The sequence below is a fragment of the Aotus nancymaae genome, unplaced genomic scaffold, assembly GCF_030222135.1.
Source record: "Aotus nancymaae isolate 86718 unplaced genomic scaffold, 86718_ANA_hifiasm-v0.15.2.pri h1tg000053l, whole genome shotgun sequence".
Taxonomy (NCBI): Eukaryota; Metazoa; Chordata; class Mammalia; order Primates; family Aotidae; genus Aotus; species Aotus nancymaae.
In genome coordinates, this window is record NW_026988467.1 from 23821480 (window position 1) to 23833853 (window position 12374).

Below are 12374 nucleotides of genomic sequence, written 5' to 3' on the forward strand. Positions count from 1 at the left end.
TGTAATTCTAGCACTTTGGGAGGCTGAGGTGAGAGGATTACTTGAGCCCAGGAGTTTGAGACCAGCCTGGGTAACATAATGAGACCCAATCTCAATTTAAAAAAAAAATGGCTGGGCACAGTGGCTCATACCTGTAATCCCAGCACTTTGGGAGGCCGAGGCAGGCTGATCACCTGAGGTTGGGAGTTCGAGACCAGCCTTATGAATATGGTGAAACTTCCACCTCTACTAAAAATACAAAAATTAGCCAGGTGGCAGGTGCCTGTAGTCCCAGCTACTCGGGAGGCTGAGACATAAGAATCACTTGACTTGAACCCAGGAGGTGGAGGTTGTAGTGAGCCAAGATTGTGCCACTGCACTCCAGCCTGAGCAACAAAACGAGACTCTACCTCAAAAAAAAAAAAAAAAAAAAAAAGGGCCAGGCACGGTGGCTCATATCTGTAATCCCAGCACTTTGGTAGGCCTAAACGGGTAAATCACAAGGTCAGGAGTTCAAGATCAGCCTGGCCAACATGGTGAAACTCCATCTCTACTAAAAATTGAAAAATTAGCTGGGTGTGGTGGCAGGCACCTGTAATCCCAGCTACTCACGAGACTGAGGCGGGAAAATCGACTGAACCCAGGAGGCAGAGGTTGCAGTGAGCCAAAATTGCACCATTGCACTCCAGCCTGGACAACAGGACAAGACTCTGTCTCAAAAAAAAAAAAAAAGAAGAAGAAAAGAGCTTGTGATCCCAAAATTGATTATGGAGGTATTAGTCCCAAAGAACTTGGGCTGAATGAGAATATCTAATTTGGCAGCAAGTTTTTTTTTTTTACTGTCCTACTGCATGCCTAGCACTAAAGGGAAAAAAAAAATCTGCAATAACATAATGTTTAGGTGTAGAGTTTTCTTTTGTGGTTAAGTGACAGAGGAAAGGAAGAAGTCTACTCACAGATCAGGTGAAAAACGTGTGATTTCAGGAGGGTGTGCTAGGAATCTACAGGAGGCCAGCTGGTGAGAGATTGAAAGGTGGCATTGTGAGGTTCTAATGGCTGGCAGGGTTGGCAGAGAGAACTGGTGGACCCTGAGAGCCATCTTCTGAGGACAAAGGGCCATGATTGGGCAAAAAGACCAAACTTCTTCTGTGTAGCTTCAAAGGTGGAAGCAGGACTAAAAGGTGAAAATGACAGGAGGCAGAACTTTCCTTGAAAGTCTAATATTTTTAAATCTGATTATAAAAGTGTGCTTTTATAGAATAATTTTTAAAATATTAAAAAGTAGAAAAAGTCGGTTATATTATTATCCAGAGATAGCTATTATTTTCATTATTTTACTTATTTTTAATTTGTTTAAAGACAGGATCTTGTTCTGTCATCTAGGCTGGAGTGCAGTAGAGCCATCCATAGCTCACTGCAGCCTCAAACTCCTGGCTCAAGTGATCTTCCCACCTCAGCCTCCTGAGTAGCTGGGACTACAGGTGCATGCCACCATGCCCAACTATTTTTATTGTTGTTGCTGTTACAGATAAGGTCCCACTTTGCTGCCCAGACTGGTCCCAAACACCTGGCTTCAAGCAGTACTCCCTCCTCAGCCTTCCAAAGTGCTGGGATTACAGCTGTGAGCCATGCCTGGCCCTATTTTTTAAAAACATATATATATATATTTTCGAGAGAGAGGGTCTCATTTGTTGCCCAGACTGGAGTCCATTGGTGTGGTCTTAGTTTACTGCAACCTCTGCCTCCCAGGCTCAAACAATCCTCCCACCTCAGCCTCCTTAGTATCTGGGATCACAGGCATGTGCCACCACAACCTAGCTAATTTTTTATAGAGAAAAGGTTTTGCCATGTTGCCCAGACTGGGTTGGAACTTAGGAGCTCAAGTGATCCACTCACCTCAGCCTCCCAAAGTGCTGGGATTACAGGTGTGAGCCACTATATCCAGCCTATATTTCCTTTTATAAACATAGCTGTGATAACTGTGGAAAAAGCAGCATGTTATATAAACATTGTAATAAGACATAAACATTTTGTTTTTCATAGTTTGATTTCTAATCTCTGTATGATATATGGCTATACTATACATTATTTAGTCATTCCTCTATTATTAGAAATTTGGTTAGCTTTAATTTTTTTGCTGTTACAAAATCTATGATGAATATGCTTGGGTATGGAATCTTTTTTTTTGTGAGAGAAAGAAAGAAAGAAAGAAAAAGCGGGAGAGAGAACAGGATTCTTGCTCTATTGCCCAGGCTGGAATGCAGTCTAAAAATAGGTATTAAAAACCTCTTTTATGCCGATAATTGTGCTTAACAACGGAGACAGGAAGGAATAAGGGAAAAAAATAACAAACAAACAGCCAATCAATATTTTATTTAAGTCTGTGAAATGCTATGCAAATGCTGAAGAGTGATTTACTTTCAATTATGTAGTCACTTTCAAAATAGGTGTAATATGATACTGAGAAAAATGTATGTTCTGTGGACCTGGGGTGGAGAATTCTATAAATATTCACTGTTTACTTATTCCAGGTCTAAGTTCAAATCATAGATGTCCCTATTAATTTTCTATGTCGTTGATCCATCGAAAATTAACAATGTGGTGTCAAAATCTCCCGATATAATTGTGCGGGAGTCCAGGTCTCTTTATAAGTCATTAAAAACTTGTCTTATGTATCTGGGTGCTCCTGTATTGGGTGCATATATATTTATAATCATTAACTCCTGTTGTTGCATTGATCCTTTTACCATTATGTAATGTCCTTCTTTGTTTCTTTTAGTCTTTGTTACTATTAAAGTCTATTTTGTAAGAGACAAAAGTTACAGCTCCTGGTTTTTTTTTTTTTTTTTTGCTCTCCATTTAATTGGTGAATCTTCCTCCATCCCTTTGTTTTGAATCTTTGTATGTCGTTGCTTGTGAAATAGATCTGGATACAGAGTACCGATGGGTTTTGACTTTTTATTCAATTTACCTCTCTGTGTCTTTGATTGGGGCATTTAATCCATTTAAATTTAGAATTAATATTAATATTTGTGAGTTCAATATTGTCATTTCATGCTAGCTGGCTATTTTGTCCATTAGTTGATGTAGATTCTTCATTATAGAGATACTCTTTAAGTTTTGGTAAGTTTTTGGGATGACTGATACTGGTTGTTCCTTTCTGTTTGTAGTACTTCTTTCAGAAGCTCTTGTAAAGCAGGCCTGGTGGTGATGAAATCTCTGAGTGCTTGCTTGTTCACGAAAAATTTTCTTCTTCCTTCGCTTATGAAGCTTAGTTTGGCTGGATATGAGATTCTGGGTTGAAAATTCTTTTCTTTGAGGATATTGAATATTGACCCCCACTCTCTTCTAATTTGTAGGGTTTCTTGTGAGAGGTCTGCTGTGAGTCTGATAGGCTTCCTTTTATGGGTAGCGTGACCTTTCTTTCTAGCTGCCCTTAGAATTTTCTCCTTTATTTCAACCCTAGTGAATCTAGCAATTATGTGTCTTGGAGTTGCTCTACTTGAGAAATATCTTGTGGTGTTCTCTGGATTAGCTGGAGTTGAGTATTGTCCTGCCTTACTAGATTAGGAAAGTTTTCCTGAATAATATCCTGAAGAATGTTTTCCAACTGGATTCATTCTCTTCATGACATTCAGGTATACCTATCAATCGTAAATTAGGTATTTTCACATAGTCCCATATTTCTTGGAGACTTTGCTCATTCCTTTTTACTCTTTCTTCTCTAATCTTGTCTTCTCGTTTCATTTCATTAAGTTGGTCTTCGACCTCTGATATCCTTTCTTCTGCTTGATCAAGTCGACTGTTAAAACCTGTGCATACTTCACGGAGTTCTCGTATTGTGTTCTTCAGTTCCATTAATTCACTTATATTCCTCTCTAAGTTGTCTATTCTTGTTAGCATTTCGTCAAACCTTTTTTCAAGGTTTTTAGTTTCTTTACATTGGGATAGAACATGTTCTTTTAGGTTACTAAAGTTCCTTATTATCCACTTTCTGAAGCCTAAATCTGTTAATGGAACGCACTCGTTCTCCATCAGGCCTTGTTCTCTTGTTGATGAGTAACTGTGATCCCCTGTAGAGGGAGAGGCATTCTGATCTTGGGTATTGTCAGCGTTTTTACGCTGGTTTCTTCCCATCATTGTGAGTTCATCTACCTGTCATCTTTGTAATTGCCTACTTTCAAATTAGGTCTCTGAGTGGACGTCCAACTTGCTGATTCCCAGCTCTGAAATCTGAGCAACCCACTGCACCAGCCAAAACAGCGGCATTAAGATTCATGGTGCTTTTCTGCCCAGGAATCTCCAGTCTGGCTTCCCTCTTGAGTCCCTTCTTCAATCAGGTAAATGGGCAACTCTGCCTTCCCGGAGCTCCAAACGTCGACCAAAAGGGGACCCAGTCCTGTATACTCTGCACCAAGAACCGCTGCGCCAGGGTGCCAGCAAAACTGCCATGCTGGCCACAAGAGTCGCCCTGGCAACCCGTGGGGCTCCTCCGCTGGGAATCTTCCGGTCTGTGGGTGACAAAAATTCATCTGAAAGTGTGGCATTCTCTCGTTCTGTACACTTTCTCTGGGAGCTACAATCCCGAGCTGCTAGTGATCAGCCATCTTGGATCTGTCTCCGGAATCTTATTTCTTATATTTTGAGTTTTCCTTTTTCACTCTTGTCGCCCAGGCTGGAGTGCAGTGGCGCAGTCTTGGCTCACTGTTGGGTTCGAGCGATTCTCCTGCCTCAGCCTCCCAAGTAGCTGGGATTACAAGCATGTGCCACAACGCCCAGCTAATTTTGTTTTTTGTTTTTTGTTTTTTTGTTTGTTTTTTGAGGCAGAGTCTCGCTCTGTCACCCAGGCTGGAGTGCAGTGGCATGATCTTGGCTTGCTACAACCTCTGCCTCCTGGGTTCAGGCGATTCTCCTGCCTCAGCCTCCTGAGTAGCTGGGACTACAGGCATCCACCATCACACACAGCTAATTTTTGTATTTTTAGTAGAGACAGGGTTTCATCATATTAACCAGGCTGGTCTCGTACTCCTGACCTTGTGATCTGCCCGCCTCGGCCTCCCTAGGTGCTGGGATTACAGGCGGAAGCCGCCGAACCCGGCCTAATTTTGCATTTTTAATAGAGAGTGTTTTACCATGTTGGCCAGGCTAGTCTCGATCTCCTGACCTTGGGTGATCCTCCGACCTCGGCCTTCCAAAGTGCTGAGATTACAGGCCTTAGCCACCAGCCCGGACATATTTAGAGTTTCCTTATGATAAAGTTGTTTTTCTTTTTTAGAGACAGTCTCACTATGTTGCCCAAGCTGGACTTGAACTCCTGGGCTCAAGTGATCCTCTTGTCTCAGCCTCCTGAGTAGTTGGGACTACAGGGGCACACCACTGCACCACCACACCTGACTTTTCTTTTTCTTATGGCAAATCCTCAGAAATAGGATTGCTTGTTATTTCTTTTTCTTTTTATTTATTTATTTATTTATTTTTTGAGACAGAGTCTCGCTCTGTGGCCCACACTGGAGTGCAGTGGCGTGATGTTGGCTCACTGCAACCTCCACCTCTAAGGTTCAGGCAATTCTCCTTCCTCATCCTCCTGAGTAGCTGAGATTACAGGCATGTGTCACCATGCCCAGCTCATTTTTTGTAGTTTTAATAGAGACAAGGTTTCACCATGTTGGCTAAGCTGGTCTTGAACTCCTAACCTCAGGTGATCCTCTTGCCTCGGCCTCCCTAAGTGCTGGGTTTACAGGCATGAGCTAATTTGTAGTTTTAGCCGTCACGCCCAGCCGATTGCTTGTTATTTCTAAGCATCAGAGTTGTATAACACAGGAGTAGGTTGCTTTGACGAGTGGTGAGAGGAGGCCAGGCTCAATGGCTCACGCCTGTAATCCCAGCACTTTGGGAAGCTGAGGTGGGCAGATCTCTTGAGCTCAGGAGTTCAATACCAGCCTTGGCAAGATGACGAGATCCCATCTCTACAAAAAAAAAAAGAAAAGAAAAAATTAGCTGGAAGGGGTGGTGTGCACCTGTGGTTTCAGCTACTCAGGAGGCTGAGATGGGAGGATCACCTGAGCCTTGGAAATTGAGGCTACAGTGAGCCCTGATCGTGCCACTGCACTCCATCCTGGGTGACAGTGAGGCCTTATCTCAAAAAAGAAAAAAGGAGTAGTGAGACTAAAAGCCTACCCAAAAGGATGTTAAAGGAGGATTTCTTCATTAGGGTGGGTCTTGGACACAAGTCACCATTACATTTCCTTTACACTGTTTGATTCTGTGAATCTATTAGAGGCTTGAGAGTTCTGTGTGTGATACTGATTTGGTTTCAGGGAGAGCCAAGCCTAGGATCAGAGATTTGAAACATAACTAAAAGTTCAGACGAGCTGCCGCAGATGCATACTGAGCAAGTGAAACTTGATGTCTTTCTAGCTTTTGCCTTGTTCTAACTTTAAGGACATGCTACCATCATCCTTCATACTTATACTCAACCTGCCATTTTCTGATGAAGCTTAGCATACTCCTTCCATGTTTGTTCCACCGCTTACTGGGGCTGTGCTACTGTTCTCCCTACCCACTTCACCCGTTAGAGGTTTTTCAACACTGTGGAGCAGGGCCAGCTCACCATGCCACAAAGGACAGGCAATAGCCAGTTCACTGTTTTAGGGGTGGGCTGTTTTAGGGGTGGAATTAGGTCTTGGGAGCCACTTTATTATCCATCCTCTAAAGTTTGATGATTTTTTTTTTTCTCCAGGTAATTAAATGTGTGTTTTGTGGACCTGGGCTTGGCTGGAATGCTCAGGGTCCTGAAAATCCTCCTATAGCTTCCTTCTGTTGAACCCATTAAGAAAAGATGGCAAAAGTCAACATAACTAGAGACCTTATCCGTAGGCAGATCAAGGTAAGCAGCTCAGACTTCTGAACCAGATCATGAGATCCTTTCATTCCCACAGATTGATTTTACAGATGAAAAAACTGAGATCTACAGTCTGTGACTTGCCAAAAGTCACATAGCTAGTTACTGGCAGACCCAGAACTAGAATTAAGGTCCCTACGTCTCCATCTTGTATAGTCTAAGAACATGCATTTCATGGAGGCTCTGTCCACATACTTGTGCCTGGACTGCTAAGATTAATGCAGGCTGGCGAGGGAGGGAAGCTGTCAGTGTGCTGTGCAGACGCATACACATCCGTGTGTTGGGCAGGTGGTGCGCAAGAGTAGGTATAACTTCTTCATGTTGCTCCAGCTGCCATGTTGTGTATGTAAGAAATCCTGGGAGAGTCTTAATCCAGTTCAGCTTGGATTCTCTTCGAGACTTCCTGTGCTGAAGCCTGTCCACTGCAGTTTGTATGTAAAGACACTCTGATACCTGTGAGATGAATGGATGACTGGGCAGTCAAGTTCAGTTACTGAAGTAGCCCCAGGCTTTGTCAGGAAAACCCTCAATAAAGGAGCCATAGAGGTTTAATGGAATACATTAAACCAAGGCGTGATGTGCACCAGCACTGTAAAGAATCCCCAGTTGGAGTCAGGAGCTTAATTTCACCACTGCCCTAATTAACTACCTATAGGTTTTTAGTCATTTTACCTCCTGTGCCTCAGTTTTATGTTGTTAAATGACGATAATGACTGTCTGCCTGTAGGCTGACCTTGAGAATGAAATCTGAATGAGCTTGAGAAAGTTCTTTGAAAGTTAAGTGCTAAAAAGTGCTAAAAAAATTTTAACAAGAAAATTTTTTAAAAATCAAGTGGCACGAAGCATAAGCTGTGGTCACCATTTAGGATTGAGTGTGTGCCTCTACATGAGCCATGTGCTTGGCACATTTGTTTATTTTTCCCTGCATCCCTAAATCCTTTTATTTATTTTTTATTTTTATTTTTTGAGATGGAGTTTTGCTGTTGTTGCCCAGGCTGGCGTGCAATGGCACGCTCTTGGCTCACTGCAACCTCCATCTCCTGGTTTCAAGTGATTCTCCTGCCTCAGGCTCCTGAGTAGCTGGAATTACAGGCACGTGCCACCACACCCAACTAATTTTGTATTTTTAGTAGAGACGGGGTTTTACCATGTTGGCCAGGCTGGTCTCAAACTCCTGACCTCAGGTAATCCTTACCTCCTGGGCCTCCCAAAGTACTGGGGTTACAGGCGTGAGCCACCACGCCCAGCCCCTGAATCCTTTTAGCTTTGTCCATTTGTGGGAGTTCTTTGTGTGTGATTTCATCAGACTGAGTGGTCGTCAAGGACAGAGGCCATTTCCTAAAGGCATAGAATCAGCAGGGTTTTTTTTCCCTTTGTATACAATATGTGTCCTAAAGATGATGCCCACCTTGTCCAACCTAAATATGTAACTATTCCTTATTTGTTGTTTCCAATTTTTCTTCTTTCCTTTTTAAAATTTTTTTGCTTCCTTTAAAATAAAAAAAACTGAACAGTACAACTTAGTGCTTAATTACATACGACTATCTCCTATTACTCTCTAATCCTTGCCCAAGAATAATACAAGGTCCTGTAGGACAGTTCCTTATTGTCTTCTCTAGCTCCTGTGGTGCCCAGCAAAGGGCTGGATATATAATAGGCACGTAATAAATCATATTTAATTGAATCAATGAAATCATGAGTTTGTTTCTGTCCCCTAGGAGCGGGGTGCCCTGAGCTTTGAGCGGCGCTACCATGTCACTGACCCCTTTATCCGGCGGCTGGGCTTGGAAGCAGAGCTGCAGGTAAGAGGTCCAGTTTGCACCCTAGATGCCCATGGCCTGCTCTCTGTTCTCTGTCTGCAGAAAGCCTCTTGGCCTTATCAAGGCATAAACAAGTGTTTCTCTGCAGGCTATATCTGAAGGTTACTTCTCCTTTAATAGGCAGCTAAATCTGAGTCAAGATCAGTGTTTGACATAGTCACATATAAATTATTTTTTTTGGACATATTATTTGCTTTGTGCTTTAAAAAAGTTTGTTGAATTCCATACCACTAGTTTTACTATTGGCTTGGATAGTGAATACAGATTCCTACCTGTATACAGGAATATAGAATTTAAAGTGTTTTCTTATACACATACACATAATGTATACATGCAAAGATATACAAACACCCACACTTTCTTATTTTAGCATCAAAGCAATGCTATGGGGATATAGACTAAGAATAGGTATTTTGAAAAAAGAGACTGGGCATGATGGCTCATGCCTGTTATCCCAGCACTTTGGGAGATCAAGGAGGGCGGATCACTTGAGGCCAGGAGTTTGAGACCAGCCTAGCCAACATGGTGAAACCCCGTCTCTACTAAAACTACAAAATTAGCCAGGCATGGTGGTGCCTGCCTGTAATTCCAGCTACTCAAGAGGCTAAGGCATGAGAATTGCTTGAATCCAGGAGGCCGAAGTTGCAGTGAGCCAAGATTGCGCCAGTGCACCCTAGCCTAGACAACAGAGCGAGACTCAGACTCAAAAAAGAAAAAAATGAAAGCCAGGTTCATGGCCAGGCGCGGTGGCTCACACCTGTAATCCCAGCACTTTGGGAGGCCGAGGTGGGTGGATCATGAGGTCAAGAGATCGAGACCATCCTGGTCAACATAGTGAAACCCTGTCTCTACTAAAAATACAAAAATTAGCTGGGCATGGTGGCGCACACCTGTAGTCCCAGCTACACAGGAGGCTGAGGCAGGAGAATCGCTGGAACCCAGGAGGCGGAGGTTGCAGTGAGTCGAGATTGCGCCATTGCACTCCAGCCTGGGTAACAAGAGTGAAACTCCGTATCAAAAAAAAAAAAAGAAAGCCAGGTTCCATGCACATGCCTATAGTCCCAGCTGTTTGGGAGGCTGAGGCAGGAGGATTGCTTGAGCCCAGGAGTTCAAGTCCAGCCTGAGCAATACAGAAGACCTCATCTCTAAAAATTAAAGTAAAATAATAAAATGTTTAAAAACAAAAACCTTGTTCAAGTTTGTCCTGTCTTTGGTCCATAAATTCAGCTTTGTTATTGTGTCTGACACAGAGACTCTATAATGTTAGTTTCATTCTTTTTCCTTCCTCAACATGTGTTTTGTGTGTGGGTTTTTTGTTTTTTGTTTTTGGTAGAGATGGGGTCTTGGTATGTTGCCCAAGCTGATCTCCAATTCCTGGCCTCAAGCAGTTCTCCCACCTTGGCCTTCCAAAGTGCTGGGAATACAGGCATGAGCCACTTCACCCAGCCAAGATCACATTTTGAATATTTTTTTTTTTGAGACAGTGTCTTGCATTGTTGCCCAGGCTGGAATGCAGTGGTGCCATCATGGCTCCCTGCATCCTCAACTTCCTGGGCTCAAGTGATCCCCCTGCCTTAGCCCCCTGAATAGCTGGGATTACAGATAAATACCACCATGCCCAGCTAATTTTTGTATTTTTTTGTAGAGACAGGGTTTCACCATGTTGCCCAGGCTGGTCTCAAACTCCTGAGCTCAAGCCATCCCACCTTAACTGCACAAAGTGCTTGGATTACAGGTGTGAGCTACTGTGCCTGGGCCACATTGTAATCCTAAAGAAATCAGTACTTGTTGAATTTTGGCATAGTATCAAAGAAAGAAATACACAGTTACCTGTAAAGGCTACTTAAATACTCCTTCAAATTCCAACTTCTTTGTGAGGCTGGATTTTGTTTTCATATACTTCAACTAAAAATGACATGACATTGCAATGGGCTCAATACAAAAGCAGGTGAGAATCTACTGGTCTTCCATTAAACTAAACATTAAAGAAGTTTGCAAAAATATAAAACAATGCCACTCTTTTCATTAAATTCTTTTGCCTTGGAAAATATAGTTTTTTCATTTTAAATGTGTTTTTTGTTGTTGTTTTTTAGTGAATTAATAATATGCCAGCCTAGGCAACATTGTGAGACCTTGTCTTTACTAAAAAAATTTTTTTTTAGAGATGAGGCTTCGCCATGTTGGCCAGGATGGTCTCGAACTCCTGACCTCAAGTGAGCTGCCCGCCTCGGCCTCCCAAAGTGCTGGGATTACAGGCGTATAATTTTAAATTTTAGCCACCACGCCCAGCCTAAAATTTTTTAAAAAAATGAATTAGCCAGGCATTGTGGTGCATACTTGTCCCAATATTTGGGAGGCTGAAGTAGGAGGACCACTTGGGCCCAGGAGGTTAAGGCTGCAGTGAGCTGTGATTGTGCCACTGTACTTCAGCCTAGGTGACAGAGCAAGACCCTGTTTTGTTTTGTTTTTTAAATTGTTTTAATTTCTAATATGGTAAATATTGTTAGATATAATCCATATAAACAAAAGCTCTTTGGGATCCTCAATAATTTTTAGTTGTGTAAGGGGGTCCTGAAACTAAAAATGTTAAGAACCACTGCCCTATAGAGCCATGGAATAGGATGCCTGGATAATATCACCTAGGTGAAAATTAGGAGGAGCAAGAAAAGGTTCCAGGACCAAGAACCAAGGTGTTTCAACATTTAGAGAGTACCTACTTTTCCTCTTCCTCCACCCACTGGAGACAGAAAGGATAGCCATAGAGGTCTGAGGAGAACATGGTATCATGGTAGCCAAGGAGGAGAGAAAGCTCAATTGTGTTGATTTTTACAGTCTAACTCCCAAAAATCTATCTATTTCCCTCTTTCTTAGTTTGGAGTTGAAGGGAATACTATTTGGATTACCCAAAATAGTAATTAAAATATCTCTATAAGCAATATGAACTTGGAGAAGTCCTTTAGCTTCTTTTTTTTTCTTCGAGCTTCCAGAACAATATTCCATAGACAAAGTCCTTTAACTTCTAAAGGCCATTTCTTCATCTGTAAAATAATGTCTCTTAGGTGTATGAAGAGGAGTAAGTTAGTTAGTTTATGTAAAGTACCTAGTACAGTGTCTAGTATATTGTAGAAGTCCATGGCATACAACAAACAGCTGCTATTATTGTTGTTATTTATAGAACGCTCTTAAAGTTTCCTAAGTTGCCAGTCCCAAGATGCTTATTTGATGGCATCTAACTGTTTAAAACTTCTTCAGTCATTTCCTTCCCTATTTTATTTCCATCATTGTTACATATGAACCTCATGTTAGTTAACAATAGATGATCTCTGACATTAAGGAAAGGTGATTAGCAGGAGGTAACGGTGCGATAAGAGGGAAAATCAACAGTACAAGCTCCTGCCTTTTGGTGGTTACTGATTATGATGTTTTCTTTACAATGTAGGCAAAACATTTTTTCCTAGGTTTTCTAATTTTCTCCACTGTATGCTTTTGAAAAAATGCAAAGGGAAGCTGAAAGAGAACTGTTATGACATAGTGTTGAACATTTAGTAGATGCTCAATAAAAATCTGTTAGTTTGGTTGGCTTTTTTTTATTTTCTACATTAGAGGTAGCTTTCATAACCCTATCTCTATTCAACCATGCAATTTCTCTAGCTTCTGCCTTAATAATATGATCT

The 12374-nt window shown here is 41.9% G+C and overlaps 1 protein-coding gene across 3 annotated transcripts in view; it reads left to right on the forward strand.

Moving 5' to 3' along the window:
- The window catches only part of WDTC1 (WD and tetratricopeptide repeats 1), an 80158-nt gene that overhangs the window by 22907 nt on the left and 44877 nt on the right, over positions 1–12374 (forward strand). Inside the window, exons 1-3 of one of the 3 annotated variants that reach the window (XM_064363529.1) lie at positions 4197–4319; positions 6719–6865; positions 8599–8682. In XM_064363529.1, coding sequence (XP_064219599.1) covers positions 6818–6865; positions 8599–8682 — 132 coding nt within the window. In that variant the 5' untranslated portion in view covers positions 4197–4319; positions 6719–6817. Of the gene's footprint in view, positions 1–4196; positions 4320–6718; positions 6866–8596; positions 8683–12374 lie in introns of those variants that run through there. The other 2 variants (XM_012439789.3, XM_012439788.3) reach the window with 2 other exon arrangements.